The following is a 23,322-nucleotide window of genomic DNA, read 5'->3' as shown; positions in this document are numbered from 1 at the left end:
GGATGGAATCAAGTGTTTGGAGATACCTCCTTGTTGTCTAATAATCTCAAAGTTCTTCGTTGACGTGGCAGTGTATTTAGAGCAGTTTCAGATCATTTCTGATCATTTTTGACGACTTATGGGGTTTGTTTTCATCATCATGCTAGTAGCTGGAAGACACCACGGTCGCCGCCATATTGCCGTTGTGTTTACTAGTAACATCCTATCGGTGCAGCGGGATCACGTGACGACTGCGCCTCGACCCTCGGACCAAAATCTCACTACGCTCAGAAGAAACTAGTACCGTTTGGCGGTCCCGATCACGGGACTCTTGGGGGGTTTTAAGCTCTGAACTTTTACTTATCAGCTGAGCATGAATCAATCTGTTTTATGATGTAAATACGGTGGCCGACAAGGGCCAAACGCACTGCAACGGCCTAATGCGTCTCAGTTAAGGAAAACGGCTTCAAGTACGGAAACGATTCAAATTCACAAACTCAAAATGAGGTACAAAAAGAGGAACGTGGTGCTAATGAAAAAACATGCTGCAAAAAACAAAGACAAATGCAGCATCATCAAACGTGCTGCAAATAGAGAAACGATGCAAAGCACAAAACGATACAAAACAAGAATCCCTCTTCAAAAGAAAAACACTTCATAACCAGTTACCAAACCTGCAGGGGGCGCTCTCGGCGTAACAGCTCAATGGACAGACACACGGGATGTAGAGAGAGACCGAACAGCTGACTGAACCACAGTGTTTACATCCATGGTTTAAACATACAGCAGGAACGGTAATGTGATTTAATGTGGTTTATATCAGGGGTTCTTAACCTTTCTGACCTTGGGGCCCAATTTTTTCAGTACAGAGTGGCCCGGGGCCCATTAAATATAAACACTGTATAGCAGGGGTATTCAACTAAAACTTTAAGAGGTCCATTTAGAGAAAATTTACTCAAGCGAAGGTCCAGAACATCATAATATATATATATATATATATATATATATATATATATATATATATATATATATATATATATATATATATATATATATATATATATGTGTGTGTGTGTGTGTGTGTGTGTGTGTGTGTGTGTGTGTGTGTGTGTGTGTGTGTGTGTGTATTCAAGTAGCCTCATAGTTGTATCAACATCTGCATCTGACTGTTATATTAAAACAAAGTACATATTTGCCAATTAACACGTTTAACTTGAATTAAACATATTTTTTTCTCTTAAAAATAAAGTAGATTTTATTTTATTTTTCAAATGCTATCTTATTTTATTTCTCTACCAGCAGTTTGAATTTCCCCTTTTCTTTGTTAATTGTCTCAACACATTTTTATACTAAATTAATATAAACACATCTTAACAATTTAACAGTTTTGCAGTTTTTCTTTCTTCCCCTCTTATAATCTTATGCCCCCACTTTCTGTTGTTCAGTGAGAGAACTGAGCTCTAACTTCTCCTGTCAGGACTTTAAATCTGGGCTGGATGGTGTCAGGTTCTCATATGCATGTGGAGGTGCTCATTGATGAGCCTGAAACGATATTTAGTTTTAATTATGTTCACTGTGGAGAAAGCTGCTTCACAGCTGTATCTGGACCCAAACATGTTTTAAGATGGTCAGTTTATTTTTCTGTGACTTCAGTTCAGACTTGAGTGGATATTTTTGATGAAAAACTTGTGTTTTGTTTCAGTGGCGTTTCACTTTCGCACTTTGAACGCCACGGTCTCTGAACGTATGAGACACTGGTTTTGTCCCAGTGAGAAGACTGAACCAGGATGAATTTGTCCATTCCGGGTTTTATATTTAAAAATACAGCGAGGACAAAACTTAGTTTGATTTTACTTTAAGTTATTTACATTAATAAGTTGTCAGGACTCAGTGTGTCGGGTTCATCCGAGCCTGATCAGCTGCGACGGGCACAGCCCGCACCGCAGCTCTCTGGTCGCGCTGCAGCAGTTACTTTCCGATGCTTTTTCGAAAGCCCGAACAGTCCAGTCCAGCAGACACGACAGCCCACGCATCTAATCTACCATCCTTCAGCAGTAACGACGGAGCCCACCGCCCAAGCGGCAGCCTCAGCCGACCTCCCCGGCCGCGGGGACGCGCCGGGATAAATGAACACGCCGCGCTCGCTTGCTCTGGGCGCAGACCCAATTAATCGATCCCTAATCCTGGCGGATCTAAACCTACTCTGTGCAAAATGAAGGATTTTCTCTGTAAAGACACACCATTTCTCTTACTATTACACGTACAGCTAGCTGAGTTTCTTTTTCTCCTCTTTTTCTCCTCATTTGGTTGGGAGTTGCTATGCAGCTCGGCCCACACGTACAAAACTGAATTTTTTTTGGCGGCCCACTAGATGGCGCTCGCGGCCCAAGTGTGGGCCGCGGCCCTATGGTTAAGAATCACTGGTTTATATCACTGTACAACGCTGTACATTACGAGACGTTTCTTTATTATATTTTAACGTTACAGTTAGCCACCATATGTAAAGATTGTGTCGTCCCCAAAGGTGGGAGTGGGAATCACTTCCTGAAATACTTTTTGCGGTTCACCTTACGGCCTATCAGGGTCAACTCTGCCTCCAATACCTGAGCTGGTGAGAGACTGGCAGGACTTGGACTTCCCGATGAGGGTGAGGAGGTTTGCAGCGGCGATCCAGCCCTCCTTGGAGCTGCTCAGGTTACGGACAAACCTGCACATGAAGACAACGCTGTTAGCTGGACTTGTAGGTCTCCAGACCACCTTTTTGTGGTCTTGGTCTTGACTCGCCCTCCCTCTGTTTGCTGCCGTGGATCTGTTTGATAATTCTGCCCCACAAGATGTTTCTGAAAGCAGTTCTATCAGCATTCTGGGAGGTGATTGGTCCTTACAGCATCATTAGCTGCAATACTTGCTGTTGAATCTCAATATAATACTGGTAGTAATATGTTGCATAACTACAGTCATATAATCCATGCAGCAGCTCAAAAACTGTTTTAATAACACTAACCCAAATCTATATGGGAATCGAATCGGATCAAATCTTGATAATTGATTCTGTATCTTAAGAATCGGAATCAAATTGATTCTTGACATTTGAATCGGCCCCATTGGAAGCAGCTTCTAGTTTGTACATTTTGCCAATAAACCTAGTTTGCAGTGGGGGTTGAACACCAGACATTTGAGCCGTGGTTCAACAGATTAATTGAAATAAAACATCTTTCAGCATCGTTGGCTCTCGTAACGAGCTCTAAAGCAACCTGAGCAGATCAAACGCTGACGTCTCACCACTGCCCGTCGTCTCCCTCCTTCACCAGCTTCACCGTGTCTCCAGTCTTCACCGCCAGATCCTGAGCTCCTCCCTTCTCGTACTCGCCCATCACCGTGTATTTCCCAGCACTCTGGTCAGATAAAGACAGAGTTACCGGTTAATAACGCCACACCGGCGACGGATCGGCTCATGCCTCTTGCGTGGACGTCAGGCCTCACCAGCTTCCTGGCGTTTTCATCCTCGGCGTCCGAGTTGAGGGGATCCTCGGCACTGGAGTAGCCCTCGTGCTCCTCGGAGGCGTCTAGCGACAGCGACGGCTTGTTCCAGCCTGGAGGGAGGAGGGAGACGGGGAGATGAGCGGCTGCTCAGCAGAGGAGGAGAAGCTCCTGGTGGGACCCCGAACCCGTGGAGATGCTGGCATGCGTTCAGAGGGATGTGGTGGCACACAAGCTTCATGTGAGGGTCCACACATACCTGTCAAGTCTCCCATTCTGGCCGTTTTCCAGTAAAAATTTCCCGTTTTATAATAGGGTTTGGTCACCAAGGTGCATTCTGGGACGCGGCGGCCGTGTTGGCAGCCTTGTGAGTGTAAACAAACAGCAGTGTAGTAGCACCAAGTGAACAAACGGAACGCAAAAAAAAGATGTTAAAATGCCAGAAAGGAACTGGGAAATTTACCGGGATACCTTAAACAAGGAAGCCAAGGACCAGTATAGGGAGAAAATAACTATTATTAACGGGTTGGATCCATATGAAATCGCTACTAAAGAGTGGAGCCCCTCGTCGGAGCTCCACTCTTTAGTAAGGATTTACTGCCGCAGTTCTGCACAACCCACGTCTCCGGCTACCTTGTTTAGGAGTGTTTGGCAGCTGCTTTGGTAAATGTTTGACTCGCCATGTGTTTCAATAAATTTGTATAATAGTACAACATACAGTACATGTTTTGTATTACTCTTACCTTTTTCTTTTCTTTTTATTGACTGCTATATTATGCGGAAGAGGCTCCGAGGCGTGAGCAATATTTTTGTTTTCCTCGTGAGATTATTTTTTTCCTCTGCAGCTACAAATAGAGTTAATATTTTTTCCTCAACAAACTAGTTTTATCTGAAGATTGGGGTTAATTGCACCGCAGAGAGCTGGCCAGCAACTGCGTTTAGCTGGAGAAGTGGGGAATAAAACCCGTGTTTTGATCCGACCCCGGTCTGTGTGAGTGTTTGTTTGTGGTTTACTGTGGAAGGTTATGTTTGGTCGTCTAAAGGCTGAATTATGGTTCTGCGTCACACCAACACAGAGCACACGCCGCAGCCGTGACGCCATCGTGAACTCTTCGGACTTCTCCGTCACTCCATTTGGTCGCGGTGCAGTACCCCCCGCGGCCGCTAGTTAGCGATCTTTTTCTGAATGGTTTATCCGACTTTTTCCGGTCACAGTAAATCAAAGAGATAAGGACAACTATTGTCTAAAAAACCAAAACAAAAAAAAAATCACATATAAACAAAGAAAAGAGCCCTGAAAGTTCACTACTGCTTAAAACCGGAAACTGGAAATGCGTTGCTTCCAAGCGAACCAATCACAGCCCTCTCAGTCTGCGTGTGGTCTGCATCGCCTCGACGCGTAGTTACAATTTTCGGGAGGTGCACGTCAGTGACGGCGTCAGTGACGGCGTGTGGTCTGCGTGGACGAAAACCACACGCCGTAGGCACGGCGCCGTTTTGACGCAGAACCATATTTCAGCCTTTACAGCCGCGATCCAAGCGTTATCTCAGATACTTGGCCTCCGTGGTTCTGCCTCCAAGCAGGAAAGCGGTGAAAAGTTAAACCATTAGTGATCTTTTCCCCACGTCTGTTATGTGTGGAGCTGCTGCAGCTACAACACAGCAACGGGTTACCATGGTTACAGAATAACGGAAAGTAACGATTACAAGTACCGGTAGGCTAAGACAAAATGAAGAGGGAGCACGTCTGTACACAGTGCAGTGGTCCGAAGAGCAGCTCAGGTAGCTTCCAACAGGGCGGCTCCGCCAGGTGATGACGTCAAGACGACCAAGGCCTATATATTAATTTTTACACACAAGCCCTGCAAGAACTGCCCCCTGCTGTATCCTGGGGGGCAGTTCTTGCAAGGTTAGTTGTGACAACGGGAACAAACTCGGAAAAACAAATCAGAGATGGGTGGATATAATGAGAGAGAAGATGTTTCTGCCAAAAAAAGCGAAGAATTCGTGTAAATATCTCTAAAACTGGGAAACTGAATTTACTTTCCTAAAGATGAGCAGGATGGGGAACAGTTACGAGTTCTGAAAGATTTGTAACTGCGATTTTAGTGTCTCTCACGGGGGAAGAACCGATGTCCGTCAGCAGCACCAGCGCTGTGTGATCAGTCAGTGAAGGCCAGAGCCTCATGAGTGAAAATGATAAAATAAAAATAAAATTTCAATCTTTCACTTGAAGACAATCAATGTGTATATAAACTGAACATATTTAAAATAAATAAATGGGCTTTAATTCCCCTTTGTGTTTTCATTTAGACTATTATAGGAATTATATACATAGGAATGTCCACAGCATTTCAGTGTCAAAGGTCGGCCTGTCAGGCTATGAGCACATAATTGTAGTTTGTAAGTGGTTGACAGGTAGTAAATTAGTCCATGGGCCAGACCAGATGTCAGTACCACTCAAGGTGACCAAACTTACTTATGATTTTTGAAAAGATCCATGTCTATAGATTATATTTTGGTAAAATAATCCTTCCTGAGTGGCAGCTGTATCAGAGTTATCACCTCATGAAGTTACCCACCCCCTTCAGGTTAATTGACGATTCTAAATTGGGTGTATTATACATTTCCTGAATCCTTATGGTCCTGTGAGCATTCCAGTTTTTGTATTTCTTTCTTTTTTTTTTTTTTTTTGTATTTTGTGTCTCTAATGTTGTTTCTAAAACTAAGCTGGTTCCTTCATGTCCTGTATTTGCAGATAAAGACCAGTTTGTGACATTAGTGGCTGTTATAGTTTCATAGGAGCCTAATGATGCTCTTCTAGTTTAAGGCTCATAATGACCTGTAACAACAATATAGTAGGGGTATATTGTATTCCAGTTTTTGTATTTTGTGTCTCTGTTGTTCCTAGTTGACACAGGGCTAAAAAATAGTATATCATTTAGGCGAAAATTGTGTAAAAATGTGTGTTGTTTATAGTTTAAAGAGCTGCAGTGACCTCTATGTTGGTCAGAAAGATTCACATCTTAGCTTGAATGAATGCTTAAAAGGTCCCCTTTAAAATGATATCAAAGACAATATTGTGAAACATTAACAGATATCCTGTACATGAGTCTAAACCAGGATATGCACCAACATCTAAAATGTAATTTTCTGAAGGGTGGGGGTAACTTCATGAGCTGATAACTATGATCCAGCTGCCACTCAGGAAGGTTATCATACCAAAATATCATCTACAGATATGGATCTTTTCAAAAATCACAAGTAAGTTTGGTCACCTTGATTGGTACTGACAAGTGAAATTTTGGGCTCTGGCCCCTGGACTAAATCTGTCTTAAAATGTAATACTGGACCTCGGTTGGGCTGGTGGGGGGAAAGTTTCCCTTATTTTTAAATGCAGAACTTGACAGGTATGGGGTAGAGTGTTGACCCGGGTGGGAGGGAGACAGGCTGCCTGTAAAGTGTTTACGGGGGTGAAACCGGCCGGCGGGACTCGGCCGTCGCCGGCGTACCTCTCCACCTCGTCTGTAAGAGACTGGAGGTGCTGGAGCACCGGGGTCTGGTCGGGTGGAGCGGAGGACGAGCTGCATCTGAAGGACACGAGGCAGAGCCGGTCACGTCCAGCAGAGCTCGGCTCCACTAGAGCTCCGCGGCCGCAGGGCCGAGCGGCTCGGGGGGGATTACTGTACCTTTGAAGCCGAACGGCGTGGGGTCGCTCTGCCGCTTCGTCTTGCGGTCCGGGCTGGTGGGAGATCCTGCCGGGGGGGAGAGAGAGGAGAGATGAGGGAGGACGTTCATCACCGGATCACTGATGCTCAGCAGGTACCGGGGCGATCGCTGCGACTACACAGATCTGACTACACGTCACGGCCGGGAAACACTGGCTCTACAGGCGGCGGGAAAGAAGCGTCTCGTCGGCCTTTTTCACCCAGGACATCCTGAAATCAGCACCAGTCAGGTATCACCACTGACACATCCTCAAAAATATTACTTACCAAGCTCTGAAAGCTTTAGGGATTTATCTTTTCTTATTAACCCTTGTACTGTCTTTGGGTCAAAATGACCTAATTCTCCTGTTCCTCCTTCCTTCCTTCCTTCCTTCCTTCCTTCCTTCCTTCCTTCCTTCCTTCCTTCCTTCCTTCCTTCCTTCCTTCCTTCCTTCCTTCCTTCCTTCCTTCCTTCCTTCCTTCCTTCCTTCCTTCCTTCCTTCCTTCCTTCCTTCCTTCCTTCCTTCCTTCCTTCCTTCTCCCCTTACTTTTTTCTCCTTTCCTTCCTTCTTTCCTTGTTTTCTTCCTTCCTTCCTTCTTTTTTCCCTTCCTTCCTTCCTTCCTTCTTTTTTCCCTTCCTTCCTTCCTTCCTTCTTTTTTCCCTTCCTTCCTTCCTTCCTTCTTTTTTCCCTTCCTTCCTTCCTTCCTTCCTTCCTTCCTTCCTTCCTTCCTTCCTTCCTTCCTTCCTTCCTTCCTTCCTTCCTTCCTTCCTTCCTTCCTTCCTTCCTTCCTTCCTTCCTTCCTTCCTTCTTCCCTTACTCTTTTCGCCTTTCCTTCCTTCTTTCCTTGGTTTCTCCTTTCCTTCCTTCTTTCCTTCCTCCCTTCTTTCCTCCTACTCTCTCCTTCCTTCTTCCCTTCCTCTTTTCTCCCTTCTTTCCTTCCTTCTTTCCTTCCTTCCTTCCTTCCTTCCTTCCTTCCTTCCTTCCTTCCTTCCTTCCTTCCTTCCTTCCTTCCTTCCTTCCTTTCTTCCTTCCTTCCTTCCTTCCTTCCCTCCTTCCTTCTTCCCTTACTCTTTTCGCCTTTCCTTCCTTCTTTCCTTGGTTTCTCCTTTCCTTCCTTCTTTCTTTCCTCCTACTCTCTCCTTCCTTCTTCCCTTCCTCTTTTCTCCCTTCTTTCCTTCTTTCCTTCCTTCCTTCCATCTTTTCTCCCTTCCTTACTCCCTTTCCTACTTCCTTCCTTCTTTCCTTTTCTCCCTTCCTTATTTTCTTCTTTCTTTCTTTCTTTCTTTCTTTCTTTCTTTCTTTCTTTCTTTCTTTCTTTCTTTCTTTCTTTCTTTCTTTCTTTCTTTCTTTCTTTCTTTCTTTCTTTCTTTCTTTCTTTCTTTCTTTCTTTCTTTCTTTCTTTCTTTCTTTCTTTCTTTCTTTCTTTCTTTCTTTCTTCCTTCCTTCCTTCCTTCCTTCCTTCCTTCTTTGCTCCGTTCTTCTCTTCCTCCTTCCTTGACCCAAAGACAGTACAAGGGTTAAGTGTATAAACAACTTAGCACCTGAGTCACTCTGTCGATTTGTCGTGATGCCACTAATGAAGACTTTGATTGGTTGCATCCGGTAGCTTGAAACCACACCCGGTTTGCAAATGTTTGCTCTTAAGAGGAATTTTATTTAGGGGGTTGAATAATTTTGAGACTCCAGTGGTCGTTAAAAGTGGCATTTTGTGTTGAAATCAGAGAAACCATTTGTAATATTAGTTGTGTTTAGCTCTTATTCGATTTGTTTATTGGAAACAGCTTTTAGTTTGTACATTTTGCCAATACAGTAATCCCTCGCTATAACGCGGTTCACCTTTCACGTCTCGCTGCTTCATGCATTTGCATTGTGTTCTGCATTTGGATTGGCTAAACAGTCTCCCCGCCTCTTCACTTCCTGTGTGTCAATAATTTTACGGTTTAATATGTGTCCTACTGTACTTGTACATGAAACAGTTTGGCAAATTTAAGTTTGCAAATATTCTCCAAAACCCATAATGTCGACAAAACGTTCGGACAGTAAGCCTTCTCCTATCAGAGTTGTAAACTCTGGAACTCACGGCATTCAAAAATTAAATCCATGTCAGAGTTTAACATGTTCATCACCAAAACTAAAACCTGTTTAAGAAAAATCTAAACTGTACTCATCTGTAAATACGCTTCTCTGTACAAGGTTTTAAAGGATGTCTGAAACACCACTTCATTTCTGTTTTGTAAATGGAACTGCTCCGACATAAGTAATGGATGTGCTGAAAAATTTTATCGTCTTGTGTAATCTCCTTGAAATTATTTTTTGTTTTTGTTCATTTGGTTTGTTATTTAGTCGTTTATTTGTTTTTTCTTAATTATTAAATTGTACTTTATCGTTTTTCATATATCCGATCATTTTTCTTTTGTGTAAATTCTTTGTAATTTTCCTTTAATTTCTATCATCTATAGATTTCTAACTGCTCATTTGTATATTTTGTTTTTATAAGTATGATATTAAATTTTATGTTAACTATAGTTGGAGGCACCTGATAAGCTCTTTTGAGTTTTCGCCTCTTCCTGCACTTTAATTTGTAAAGTTGGTAATTTTATTTGTGTAATGTTTAACTCTGCAAATAAATAAATCTAAATAAATCTAAATCTAAATCTAAATAGTGTGTATATTTGTGTGGGAGAGTGAGTGAGGGAAGGTTTTATATCATATAAATGCAATATTGTCATTATTGTATTATTGAATTGTATGGTCTTTTTAATCGATGTATATGAATTTTATATTGTACTGCAATGTTATGGAAGAGAATTAGCACTAGCTATAAACTCTATAAACATGCAACACATCAGCTGCAAGATTGTATCTATGTTTGACCGATTGTCCCTGTCAAATAAATAAATAAATAAATACAAAAAAATTCTAAGATTGTAGAGAAGCAAAAACCTGCTTCAGTTTTCATCAGTTTATAATTTAAACTGGTGATTTTTACATTTTACAGTCAGGATTCTGGCGGTGAAAAAGGCGACGCAGCCGTGAAGCGGCGGCCTAGAGCGGCTCTATACCTGCCGACGGGAAGATCATCAGGGGCAACGTGGAACTCTTGTCATCCGCGGCCGACGGCTCTGCGGACACAAGCGTCTTTAACGCGTCTGTTCTCGTGTGCTTCACCAGGACTACGTCTAAACTCGTCACGAGTGTCATCGTCATCGTAAACATCAACCTCATTTACCGCTGAGCAACAAATGACTTCAAAATGACTCAAAAAATGTTCCAGCTTTAACTGAAATTGAATATATTTTATAATAATGGGTTGCAGTTACCTTTCTGAGCTTTGAGATTACTGAATCCCTGTAAAGTAAAGCGCTTTTTAGCCGCAGCCGCTCTGTCTGAGGTCGGGCTTGTCACAGCCTCGTCTGACCGCGAGGAAAAGTGAGAAGATGGGACAGACAGACAGACGGATGGATAGATGGATGGAAGGATGAATGGAAGAAGGAAAAAGGTCAGTTAAGTGACGGACAACTCGACACAGATGGAGGAAGTTAGTAGAAACAATCATCAGAAGAGGGGATCAACCGTGTGCATTAATGTGTTTGTGTGACAAATATAAGACAAATACTAGATTCAAATGTAACAAACAAGAGTTCACTGCAAAAACTCAAAATCTTAACAAGAATATTTGTCTTATTTCTAGTTAAAATGTCTCATTTTTAGTCAAAAAATCTCACTACATTACATTCCACTTGAAACAAGAGTCATTACCAGAAAAATAACTTGTTATTTGACAATTTTCACCTGTTTCAAGTAAATTTTCACTTGAAATAAGTAGAAAAATCTGCCAGTGGAACAAGATTTATCTGCTCATTACAAGCAAAAAAATCTTGTTCCAGTGGCAGATTTTTCTACTTATTTTAAGTGAAAATCTACTTGAAACAGGTGAAAATTGTTGTTTTTTCCAGTGACGAGTCTTGTTTTAAGTGTAATGAGGTTTTTTTTGACTAAAAATGAGACATTTTAACTAGAAATAAGACAAATATTCTTGTTAAGATTTTGAGTTTTTGCAGTGAACTCTCGAAAACAAGAAAATGTCTCATTTTTTAGTAAAAAAAAAACTCATTACAATTAAAACAAGACTCATCACTGGAAAAAAACAACAATTTTCACCTGTTTCAAGCAGATTTTCACTTAAAATAAGTAGAAAAATCTGCCAGTGGAACAAGATTTTTTTGCTTGTAATGAGAAGTTAAATCTTGTCCCACTGGCAGATTTTTCTACTTATTTCAAGTGAAAATTTACTTGAAACAGGTGAAAATTGTCAAATAACAAGTTATTTTTCTGGTAATGACTCTTGTTTTAAGTGTAATGAGATTTTTTGACTAAAAATGAGACATTTTAACTAGAAATAAGACAAATATTCCCGGTAGGTATTTGAGTTTTTGCAGTGTTGGATCTGTTTGAATGAGCGAGTCCCAGTCCAGGTCCTCGTGAATCTGCATCTTTTAAAGGTTTTACACCTGTAACTGACATGAAGATCTAAACCGTGCAGGACGGTGAACCTCGAGGACCCGGACTGGTTCAAGTTTTCCTCCGTTGGTTCTTTTACCTTTCCCTGAGATCTTGGGAGAGGAGGAGGAGTTGGCGTCGGGGCTGCCGGGCTCCGCCTTCTTCTCCTCCGACCTCTTCAAACTCTTCTGACTCGTCTTGAACGGACTGGAGGGTAAAAACAAAAAACAACCGGTCCTGATGACGCACGGCTCAGAGTTTAAACCCACGATGCTCATCGTTACTAGAGTCTGGACCTTTCTCTCTTTTTATTGGCTTTTTCTTTTAAACATATAAAACATAACAGACATTCAACAATTTACAAGACACTTCAATTCAAAAGAAAGAAAAAAAAACTATACAGACTCAGACAGACAGGCAGCTCAGGGCTTTTCTCAACTTGATGGGCTAAAAGAGTTTAAGTAGATATTGGACCGTAATCTCAAATTGCAGGCTTAATCCGGAGATGCCTACCGGAAAGTGGGAGAGTTAAAGCTTGGCTTCAATGTAATCCATAAATGGTTTCCAGGTACTCTCAGAGCTATAGCTCTGGATCTCTAACTTAGGAGATGGGATCAGGCCCATCCCCATCAGCTTTTAATGTTTAATTCCTCCTCAGATGCTAGTTTTGTCATTCTGGAGACCACTTTTTTGTGGTCTTGGTCTCTCCAGGTCTCAGACTCAGATCATTGAGTCCGTTGCACCAAGGTGACAGAATCTGGTGATCAGCAGTTCTTCCTCTGGTTAATGTACAGTTTTGTAAACTATTTGTATTTTGCATCTGATTTAATGTTTTGGTGCATCTGCATGTGTGTCTGTATTTAATTACAGTTTTGTGTTTATAGTAACGACCAGAGGTGGGTAGAGTAGCCAAAAATTGTACTCAAGTAAAAGTACTGTTACTTCAGAATAATATGACTCAAGTAGAAGTAAAAAGTAGTTATCCAAATAATTACTTGAGTGAAAGTAAAAAACTACTCAAGTACTGAGTAACTGTTGTCTGATTTATTTTTTTAACACAACCATTCAAACAGACAAAAGTACAAAATAATCATCTTCAGGTGAATTAAATAAATAAAATAATAAAATAAATAAATTAAAATTAATACAAAATAAAAATTAGCTTAAATTAAAATAATCTTAAAGTAAATTCAAGTACCTTAATAAATAATAAAATAAATAAAATAATAACAGAATAAAAAAATAAATTAATTTTTAACCAGGCAGAACAAGAACTCATGAACTCATAGAAACTCTGTGTGTGTTTGAGTCTGTGTAAATGTGACAAAACATGCAAAAACAAACATTTTTCCCAAAGAATCACTCAGTGATGTCATGAGATTGACGCATACGCGGATAAAAGGGATAAAAGAAAAGTAACAGCTCAACGTAGCCTAATGTAGCGGAGTAAGAGGAACAGTTTCTTCTTCACAAATCTACTCAAGTAAAAGTAAAAAGTATAGTGATTCAAAACTACTCCTAAAAGTACAAAATTTCCCAAAACTTACTCAAGTAAATGTAATGGAGTAAATGTAACTTGTTACTACCCAACTCTGGTAACGGCCTTGTTTGAATAAATATATGAATAATATTTGCATATCGTTGTGATTGATTAAGCATCAGGTCCATTTCAGTGATGCTGATATACGGTGTAATCTGATTACTATAATGGTAAATAATGTAAGTTCAAGTTGATAATTTTATCTTTAATATTTAAAATTCAGGTTTCATCTCTAAATTCAGTCCAATTTAAACCAGTAACATTTACTATTCATTCCTTTTCTGAGGTGGAGGGGGGTGTTGGAGCTGGTTATTCTGCTAGAGGACTTTGGGACTAGTTAGTAGTCACGTTAATCCTTAAAAGCACTGGATTCAATCCTCCAATAGTGTAGAAATAGCGGTAGTGCAGTCGCCACACAGATCTGATCTCAGCTGATGGATGAAAACATTTATAGTGACTTCAACATCATCATCCACTTCTCTGTGTTATTGTCTGGTTGGCCGGGCAGCTAAGCTGCTTACTTCAACTCCCGTAGCAACCGAGGTTAGTCTGCAGCTATTTAAAAGGTTGGTGGACCTGACACACTAACAAACAAGGAGATTAAGGAGTAGTGCAGGCTTACCTCAGACTGACGGCTCCGCTGGGCACAGGTGGGAACTGGAAGATCTGGTCTGGCCCCCTCTGCTGGCTGGCTTCTGCAAAACACCGGGACATGAAGGTCAGAGGAGGAGGAGGTTCGGTGACGGTCCTGCCGTCGGGGGTCTCCTCACCGCCCCCCCGTACCTCTGCACGCCTGCAGCTGCGTCGTCAGGACCTTCCTGATCTCCTTCACCCACGTGGTCTTCACCTCCGCCGTCGGTGCCTGCAGAGCAGCAGGGAAACAAATGTTCAGAAGCTCAATTTAAAGGGGACCTATTATGGCATCTAATATCTATTTTAAACAGGCCTTGAATGTCTTAAAAACAAGCTTTTGATTGTTTTTGCTAAATAAATTAGAAATTCAGCCTCTGAGCCATGTCTTTATCTTCCCATTCTCTAACCTCATTATCTATGCAGGATTCTGAGTGGGCGGGGCTATGATAATGAGGCTCTGTGCTGATTGGCTGCCTGAATGACTCGATACACCGCTACGGAAAAATGGCGGAAGCTCCGGCCGGCGGAGTTAGTTGTGGGCGTGGTTTCACGCATCGGAGGCCAACCTATGTAAATTGCATTTTCATTACGTAACGACGGGAGCAGAATCTGAACGGCTCGTAGATCCACATCACACTGGACGGCTCATCCGGGCGGCTGTACAGACACTGCAGAATTTGGTTGCTTTCCTCCTTCTCTGAGTTGGCTTGGATTCTGAATATTAGGAATCGGATTCGAATCGATTCTTGACATTTGAATCGATACCCAGCCCTAATTATTATGTGATTTTTCCAAACGATGGCTGTAATTGTACATTTTGAAAATCAATAAGCAAACGGGAGCGCCGGCGCTCCAGCCGGTCATAAAGGGTTAAACGCTTGTGTTTCTTTACCTGGACAATGTAGACCTCTTCCCTGGAGTTGCACCAGATTTCAAACTTTTTGTTGTCGCCCTTTGCGTTCTCGGTGATACCGACCGCGCTCATCTGTCGGGGAGGGAGAGGGAGACGTGAGCTGCTTCATCATTAAAACAGAGGACGACAGGAGCATCGCGGCGGTGGGGGGGTCGTCTCACGCTCAGCGACTGCTTGAAGCTGTACGACGGCGCCTTCTCGTAGCCCTCGCCGTTCTCCTCGCGCCTCTTGCAGAAGAGCAGCGCCTTCTCGTGCAGGAAGAGGTGCCTCTGCATGGGCTTGAAGCGGGCCAGGTCCTTGACCTTGGCGTGACCTTTCTTGTGCTCCGTCCAGACGCTGAAGGAGCCCTGCATCAGCAGCTTCCCCAGCTCGCTCATGTTGCCCTGGCAACGGAGGAGGAGATGCGGCCCATGAGCCATGCAGAGACTTTAAACATACAGGACTGTCTCAGAAAATTTGAATATTGTGATAAAGTTCTTTATTTTCTGTAATGCAATTAAAAAACCAAAAATGTCTTACAGTTTAAGATTAAGAGTTTTCTTAAGCTGTAAGCCATGATCAGCAATATTAAAATAATAAAAGGCTTGCAATATTTCAGTTGATTTGTAATGAATCCAGAATGTATGACATTTTTGCATTACAGAAAATAAAGGACTTTATCACAATATTCTAATTTTCTGAGACAGTCCTGTACAACAAACAGCTGCTTGGAAGAGGAGGTTGTCGGTATCGTTGGTCTGATCTGTGTTTGTAATTTTGCTTTAGAGTTTAAAACTGAATCCTTTACAAAAGGATATTATATCTTATAAATCCTTACTAGCAAGACGTTATTTACTGTTCAATTGTAAATCTGCTAAACATCCTTCCATTTCCCGGTGGCTTAAATACCCCATGTCTTTCTTAAAACTGGAGAAAATTAAGTACACATTGAGAGGATATACAGAGAAGTTTTTTCACAAATGGCAACCCTTTATTTCTTATTTTACAAATGTAGAGATACTGCCCAACTGACTGTGTGTCTGTTGTTGTTGTACTTTGGAATGCATGAGTTACCAGTATTATTTGCTGTGGGAGTGGCGGGCGGGAGGGTAGTTTGTTCATTCATTGTTCATTTTTCCCAATTTAACTGTATTATTTCCTATTCTATTTGCTTTTTATTTGAAGTTTTCATGCGTGTGTATGTATGTACCGTATATACTATGTATGTATATCTTTAGTATACTATATTTACATACCGGTATGCAAATACCGGTATGTACAGGACTGTCTCAGAAAATTAGAATATTGCGATAAAGTTCTTTATTTTCTGTAATGCAATTAAAAAAACATTATTGCAAGCCTTTTATTATTTTAATATTGCTTATTATGGCTTACAGTTTAAGATTAAGATTCCCAGAATATTCAAATTTTTTGAGATAGGATATTTGAGTTTTCTTAAGCTGTAAACCATGATCAGCAATATTAAAATAATAAAATGCTTGCAATATTTCAGTTTATTTGTAATGAACCCAGAATGTATGACATTTTTGTTTTTGTAATTGCATTACAGAAAATCACAATATTCAAATTTTCTGAGACAGTCCTGTATATGTTTAACAGGAAAAATGTAAATTGTAATTCAGCGACTATAATTGTCTTATGTTCTTTTTCAATAAAAACATTATAAAAAAAACCCAAAAAAACCTGAATCCAAGCGTCGACTTTCAGTTTTAACTGAAGAGGACGCAAAGTTAGAGCTCCAACTTTAGGAAATATTTACTTTTATTTACTCAATTATGACAAACTGGATAAATGAGGCACGTATCGTGTTTTGGGGGGTTTTAAATAGGACCCAGGTCATTTTGAAGTGAATGATTGTTGTCATGGCAACCGTCAACACCACTAAAGGCAGAGTTTCCTCTCATCTTCTGTCTTCTGCATTTTCGTCAACATCTTTTCTTGGACTGTAGTGATCAAGAACTGGATCGATGAGGAGAATTGAAGTGAAATAATGCAGGAAGATGTTAGACGTGGCTTTGAAACAACTATTAGCGAATTTAATTTGCTGATTCTTTTTGTCGGACGAGAATATTTAGATTTTTAAATAGCTGACATGTTTCGGCGGGTCGCACACACCTGTTAAAAGACCTGAAATAAAGATGAAAGTTCACACTTTTATCACAGATTAAACGCCACATGTCAGATCCATCGTGACGGGAGGTGAAATAGTTTCTTTGTCCAGACTAATATACGGATAATTCTCCTCTCCGAGTGAGTTTCCATGTTTTGAACAGTTGGAAAGAATTGCATCATGGGACATTTTGAGCTGTTTTCCCGGCACGGGGCCTGACTTTTCCTCCGTACCACAACACAACGGTTTCTAAGAAACAGCGACTCTACTTTCATCCTGGAGTGAAAACGTTTCACTCGGCCCTTTTATTTTCCAGCGTATGATTATAATCCGTGTGGCTTTTACGCGACGTCAGCAGACGCCGGCCTTGTCACGTCCCGGTGACCTTTTCTCCGGCTGTCACCTCGTATCCCGTGATGGCGATGAGGTGCATGGAGTCGTTGACGGCCTTCAGGATGCCCAGGATGGAGGTCAGAGCGTCCTGCAGGTCGTCGGTGCCCTCGCAGCCTTTGCTGTACTTCAGCATCTCCTGCAGAGACAAAGACGGAGCTGCTGGTAGCAACCAAACAACAACAAACAACAACAAACACACAAGCAAACAGCGATTCACTGCAAAAACTCAAAATCTTACCAGGAATATTTGTCTTATTAGGGCTCGAGCACTTACAGTGCGAAGGCCCTATTGTATCTGTAGGAATTTTTATTCTTCTTCTTCTTTATTCTTTATCCTTCTGACGAAAGGAGGGCCTTTTTTTCCCCCTAAACGTGCCCAAAAAGTCACTAAATTTTGCACGCAAGCCACGCCTGGTGAAAAATTTGATATTTAATGGTTTGCATTAATGGGCGTGGCCTATTGGCTCAACAGCGCCCCCTAGAAAACTTTGTGCCTCAAGTCCCACAATACGGTTTGACGTACATGCACGAAAATCGGTACACACCTGTATCATGTCGCAACTTAAAGAAAAGTCTCTTGGTGCCATGGCCGAAACCGAACAGGAAGTCGGCCATTTTGAATTAATCGTGTAATTTTGGCGCAATTTATGCCATTTCTTCGGCCGTTAATGCTGCCCGAACCGTAACGTGCACCCACGTGTGTTATACATCAAAATGTGCGTCTCCATCCTGCGACGACGCGCATTACTTTTCTCAATCAAAAGCGTTACCGTGGTGACGCTAGACGCCAAAAAGCACGCCCCCCCCTTCATCTGATTGGTCCATATTTGATACTTTCTGCCATAACTTTTGAATGGTTTGACATAAAGAGTCGTGGGTGTGTCATCGGACTTAGTTTTGAGTCCTTGACTTTTATTGGTGAAAATTGCACGTGCGAGGGCCCGATCATCGCTGCTAGCAGCTTTAATTTCTAGTTAAAATATCTCATTTTTAGTCAAAAAAATCTCATTACACTTAAAAACAAGAGTCATTACCAGAAAAATAACTTTATCTTCTCATTACATGCAAAAAAATCTTGTTCCACTGGCAGATTTTTCTACTTATTTTAAATGAAAATCTACTTGAAACAGGTGAAAATTGTTGTTTTTTCCAGTGATGAGTCTTGTTTTAAGTGTAATGAGATTTTTTTGACTAAAAATGAGACATTTTAACTAGAAATAAGACAAATATTCTTGTTAAGATTCTGAGTTTTTGCAGTGATTCCAGCTGATTCCAGGCCAACGGGCTCATCCGTACCTTCAGCAGCAGCTGGTATTTGGTGATCCTCTGAACCGGCTTCAGCAGGTACGAATCCAAGCCCAGCTTATGTTCCAGCTTCTTCTGACACTCCTGGTTAAATAAAACAAAGCTGTAGAAAATGACACTTTAAATGTGGTTAATGTGGATGTATGTAGTTAAACGGGCGGGCCGACCTGGAAGAAGGCGCAGTCCGAGCACTGTCTCCAGAGGCTCTCGGAGCGAGGTTTGTTGTGACAGTACTTCTCATAGATCTGCAGGTCTGTCATCTGAAGGCAGGAAAATCGTTTACATGTCAGAAACGTGCTCCTCGGCCTCCGCGCCGATGATGTCACAGACCCCTTTTCCACCAAACCGGTTCCAGGTTCTGGTTCTGGGCTGAGTTTGGAACCGGCTTTCTGTTTCCACTGACAAAGAACTGGCTCCGGGCCAGAAGAACCGGTTCCAGGGTAGCCCCAATTCTTTGATGGTCTAGAGCAGGGGTCGGCAACCCTCGGCTCTAGAGCCGCATGCGGCTCTTTAGCGCCGCCCTAGTGGCTCCTGGAGCTTTTTCAAAAATGTTTGACCTTTTTTTCTTTTTTTTTTCTCTTTTTCCTTTTTCGCCCTTTTTTTCCTTTTCTTCTTTTTTTTTCTTTTTTCTTTTTTAACTTTTTTTCTTCCTTTGTCCTTTTGACTTTTTTCTCGACATTTCGACTTTTTTCTCGACATTTCAATTTTTTTCTCAACATTTTTACCTTTTTCTTGACATTTGACTTTTTTCTCTTCATTTCGACTTTTTTCCTCGTCATTTCGACTTTTTTCTCGACATTTCGACTTTTTTCTCATCATTTCAACTTTTTTCTCGACATTTTGACTTTTTTCTCGACATTTCAATTTTTTTCTCAACATTTTTACCTTTTTCTTAACATTTTTACCTTTTTCTTGACATTTTGACTTTTTTCTCAACATTTCGACTTTTTTTTCCGAAGTGCATAATGAAAAAAAAAAATCTTCCCCCAGTTATAACTAATATAGAAACATGCAGCATGTGTTTGCCTTCATTCTAAGGCTTATGCAAGACTTTTCATTTTTTGCGGCTCCAGACATATTTGTTTTTTGTGTTTTTGGTCCAATATGGCTCTTTCAACATTTTGGGTTGCCGACCCCTGGTCTAGAGGAAAAGCGCCATTAGAGTTGTGATCCACGGAGGAGCTACGTGGACCAAGTCCTATTAGAGCAAATACGTTGTTGTTGCTTCAACTTTCACGCCGACGCAGCAACGTAACTGACGTGGCTCCCCTTAGCACGGAGCTGTGGAAACGCAAACCGGTTCTCAGCTGGTTCTCAAGTTGAACGAGTTGTGAACCAGAACCAGCACTGGAACCAGAACCAGCCTGTGGCGCGGCTTTGGTGGGAAAGGGGTACCAGTTCACTCACCCTCTCCAGGAAGCACCGGCCCACCAGCTCTGGACAGTCGGTGTACTGCTCCAACTCCCTCAGGAAAGTCCTGGAGGGGAAAAAGCAAGTATAACTTAAAAGGAACAGATTTAAAAAAAAACAAGATGCAGGACAAAATTGATGGAACGTTGTGTTTCTGTGAAATTAATCAGTTTATGGAACAATCTGAATAAAGAAAACAAAGAATCCAAATCAAACATTACATTCAAAAGAACAATTAAAGCCTGATTGTTAAGTAAATATAATGAAATATGTTAGTTAAGTTTGATTGAAATACCCATAGACGGCGATAATTTTTTTTTTTTTTAGTTTTTTATTTCACTTAGTTGTTTATTTATGTTATTTGTGAAGTTATTTCTTGGAAAAGGAGGCAGATCAGATAAGATTCTTCTTCTTTCTGCTCCCTTTTCATTCACAATTTATGAACATTTGTATTTGTATTTGTATTGAATTGTTTGTTTTATTTTTTGAATGAAATAAAGAATAAAATGAAATGAAAGGTGATGCTCCGTCACCTTTTATGGAAGTGATAAATCTCAGGCATGTTGCCGAAAAGAACCTCCTTTTTGTTCTGCAGAGGGGCAGGGATGAGGGCGGACATGGCGGGGCTGTCCATTTCTGAGGCGTATCCCTGAAACGACGGAGAGGGAAAGTCATGACGTCCCCGGCAGTTAGAATATAAAGAAGAAGAAGAAGATGAAAGCTGGAGGGAGCAACCACCTGCAGCACGCAGAGCAGCTCCTCCACGTAGGCTCGCTCCGTCTCCAGCAGCTCGTTCATGACGTGTCTGCAGAGACAAACAGAGGCGTTGGCACCGAGCAGAGATGTTTTTAGAGATGTTTCCTCTGGAAGAGACGTGGTTTACGGCCAGTACTGGAGTTGAGGGGGGATGAGGGGGGATGGCATCCCCCCCTGAAATAAAAACGGTCCAAATCATCCCCCCTGTAAAACTGCCATCCCCCTTTCCATCCCTTATGTAATTTCATCAATGAATGTGGTTTTACTGCTATTTCAAGGTTTAGAGTCATCACCAGAAAAATAACACCAGAAAAATAACTTATTTGACAATTTTTACCTGTTTCAAGTAAATTTTCACTTGAAATAAGTAGAAAAATCTGCCAGTGGGACAAGATTTATCTTTTCATTACAAGCAAAAAAATCTTGTTCCACTGGCAGATTTTTCTAGTTATTTTAAGTGAAAATTACGACGGAGTATTAGAGCCAAACTAAGGCAAAAAAAATTGGAAATTACGAGAATAAAGTCGTAAAATTACGAGAATAAAGTCGTAAAATTACGAGAATAAAGTCGTAATATTACGACTTTATTCTCGCAACAATATGACTTTAATCTTGTAATTTTACGACTTTATTCTCGTAATATTGCGACTTTATTCTCGTAATTTTACGACTTTATTCCCGTAATATTACGACTTTATTCTCGTAATATTACGACTTTATTCTCGTAATTTTACGACTTTATTCTCGTAATTTCCATTTGTCTTAGTTTGGCCCTAATACTCCGTCGTAGAAAATCTACTTGAAACAGGTGAAAATTGTTGTTTTTTCCAGTGGTGAGTCTTGTTTTAAGTGTAATGAGATTTTTTTACTAAAATGAGACATTTTAACTAGAAATAAGACAAATATTCTTGTTAAGATTTTGAGTTTTTGCAGTGATCCATTTTACTTATCCTGTGAAGGACAGAGTCATATTGATAAGTTCAGAAAACTGTTTTTTATTGTTGTGTTTTGATGTATTTGATGTAAGCCCAGTGGGTATTTAAAGCTTACAGAAGGCTGCATTTAACTGCTGCTATGTCATTCCTGCAGTATTTCTGCAGGTGTTTTGGTCAGTGCTATTATTTGTAATATATTATATTATTTGTAATCAGCACAAATTATCTGTCCCCATATGATAAAATCCACCATCCCCCCTGATTTTTTTTTACAACTGGAGTACTGTTTACGGCGATGGCTCACCGCCGGAGCACCGCCAGGTTCTCCTCCTCCTCCGACAGAGATGCATGTCTGCTGCTGCCGTCTCCGTTCTGCATTTGGACGTTTCCATGGAAAAGACACGGGTCTGGTCATTCTGACAGGCGGCGGAGAAACCGGGACTTTACAGAACACGCGTTCAGAACCGGGACACTTACTTTTTCACAGCTGTTGCCGGAGTCGGAGCAGTTTCTGTCCTGATGGAGTCTGTGCGCTGTGGACGAGGAGGACGATTAAAACTAAAGATCATGACTGTTTGGACTTTCAGCACATAAAAATCCCATCTCAGAAAATATCAATTTGTAATCTCAGTAACTAATTAATCTGAAACTTAAAAAAAGGTTTCTACAAAGAGAAGTGAGAAGGAAATGACGGTCTGCTACTCTGGCCACATTTGTGTTTTAACCAGGTGTGTTGGGGCTGGGGCATGATGCAGGACATGCAGCCTTCATGATATAGAGCAGGGGTTCTTAACCTTTCTGACCTTGGGGCCCAATTTTTTCAGTACAGAGTGGCCCGGGGCCCATTAAATATAAACACTGTATAGCAGGGGTATTCAACTAAAACTTTAAGAGGTCCATTTAGAGAAAATTTACTCAAGCGAAGGTCCAGAACATCATAATATATATATATATATATATATATATATATGTGTGTGTGTGTGTGTGTGTGTGTGTGTGTGTGTGTGTGCATATATTCAAGTAGCCTCATAGTTGTATCAACATCTGCATCTGACTGTTATATTAAAAAAGTACATATTTGCCAATTAACATGTTTAACTTGAATTAAACATATTTTTTTCTCTTAAAAATAAAGTAGATTTTATTTTATTTTTCAAATGCTATCTTATTTTATTTCTCTACCAGCAGTTTGAATTTCCCCTTTTCTTTGTTAATTGTCTCAACACATTTTTATACTAAATTAATATAAACACATCTTAACAATTTAACAGTTTTGCAGTTTTTCTTTCTTCCCCTCTTATAATCTTATGCCCCCACTTTCTGTCGTTCAGTGAGAGAACTGAGCTCTAACTTCTCCTGTCAGGACTTTAAATCTGGGCTGGATGGTGTCAGGTTCTCATATGCATGTGAAGGTGCTCATTGATGAGCCTGAAACGATATTTAGTTTTAATTATGTTCACTGTGGAGAAAGCTGCTTCACAGCTGTATCTGGACCCAAACATGGGCAGGATGTTTTAAGATGGTCAGTTTATTTTTCTGTGACTTCAGTTCAGACTTGAGTGGATATGTTTGATGAAAAACTTTGTGTTTTGTTTCAGTGGCGTTTCACTTTCGCACTTTGAACGCCACGGTCTCTGAACGTATGAGACACTGGTTTTG

At 41.0% G+C, this 23,322-nt stretch overlaps 1 protein-coding gene across 1 annotated transcript in view; it reads right to left on the bottom strand.

Moving 5' to 3' along the window:
• The window catches only part of LOC133445640 (guanine nucleotide exchange factor DBS-like), a 35,529-nt gene that overhangs the window by 1,798 nt on the left and 10,409 nt on the right, over window positions 1-23,322 (bottom strand). Inside the window, exons 7-26 of the mRNA XM_061722963.1 lie at window positions 22,141-22,196; window positions 21,968-22,035; window positions 20,711-20,777; window positions 20,506-20,621; window positions 19,970-20,039; window positions 18,730-18,822; window positions 18,554-18,646; window positions 17,268-17,393; window positions 14,916-15,137; window positions 14,734-14,826; window positions 13,992-14,070; window positions 13,831-13,903; window positions 11,769-11,875; window positions 10,489-10,581; window positions 10,231-10,290; window positions 7,149-7,214; window positions 6,972-7,049; window positions 3,463-3,572; window positions 3,262-3,374; window positions 2,583-2,686 (exon numbers count right to left, since the gene is read on the bottom strand). Of these exons, the coding sequence (XP_061578947.1) occupies window positions 2,583-2,686; window positions 3,262-3,374; window positions 3,463-3,572; window positions 6,972-7,049; window positions 7,149-7,214; window positions 10,231-10,290; window positions 10,489-10,581; window positions 11,769-11,875; window positions 13,831-13,903; window positions 13,992-14,070; window positions 14,734-14,826; window positions 14,916-15,137; window positions 17,268-17,393; window positions 18,554-18,646; window positions 18,730-18,822; window positions 19,970-20,039; window positions 20,506-20,621; window positions 20,711-20,777; window positions 21,968-22,035; window positions 22,141-22,196 (1,887 nt within the window). The remainder of the gene's footprint in view (window positions 1-2,582; window positions 2,687-3,261; window positions 3,375-3,462; window positions 3,573-6,971; window positions 7,050-7,148; window positions 7,215-10,230; window positions 10,291-10,488; window positions 10,582-11,768; window positions 11,876-13,830; window positions 13,904-13,991; window positions 14,071-14,733; window positions 14,827-14,915; window positions 15,138-17,267; window positions 17,394-18,553; window positions 18,647-18,729; window positions 18,823-19,969; window positions 20,040-20,505; window positions 20,622-20,710; window positions 20,778-21,967; window positions 22,036-22,140; window positions 22,197-23,322) is intronic.

Source organism: Cololabis saira, chromosome 6 (genome assembly GCF_033807715.1).
Source record: "Cololabis saira isolate AMF1-May2022 chromosome 6, fColSai1.1, whole genome shotgun sequence".
In the NCBI taxonomy this organism is placed as follows: Eukaryota; Metazoa; Chordata; class Actinopteri; order Beloniformes; family Belonidae; genus Cololabis; species Cololabis saira.
Note: the sequence above shows the minus strand (reverse complement) of the source record. Positions and strands in the feature narration are given on the sequence as shown.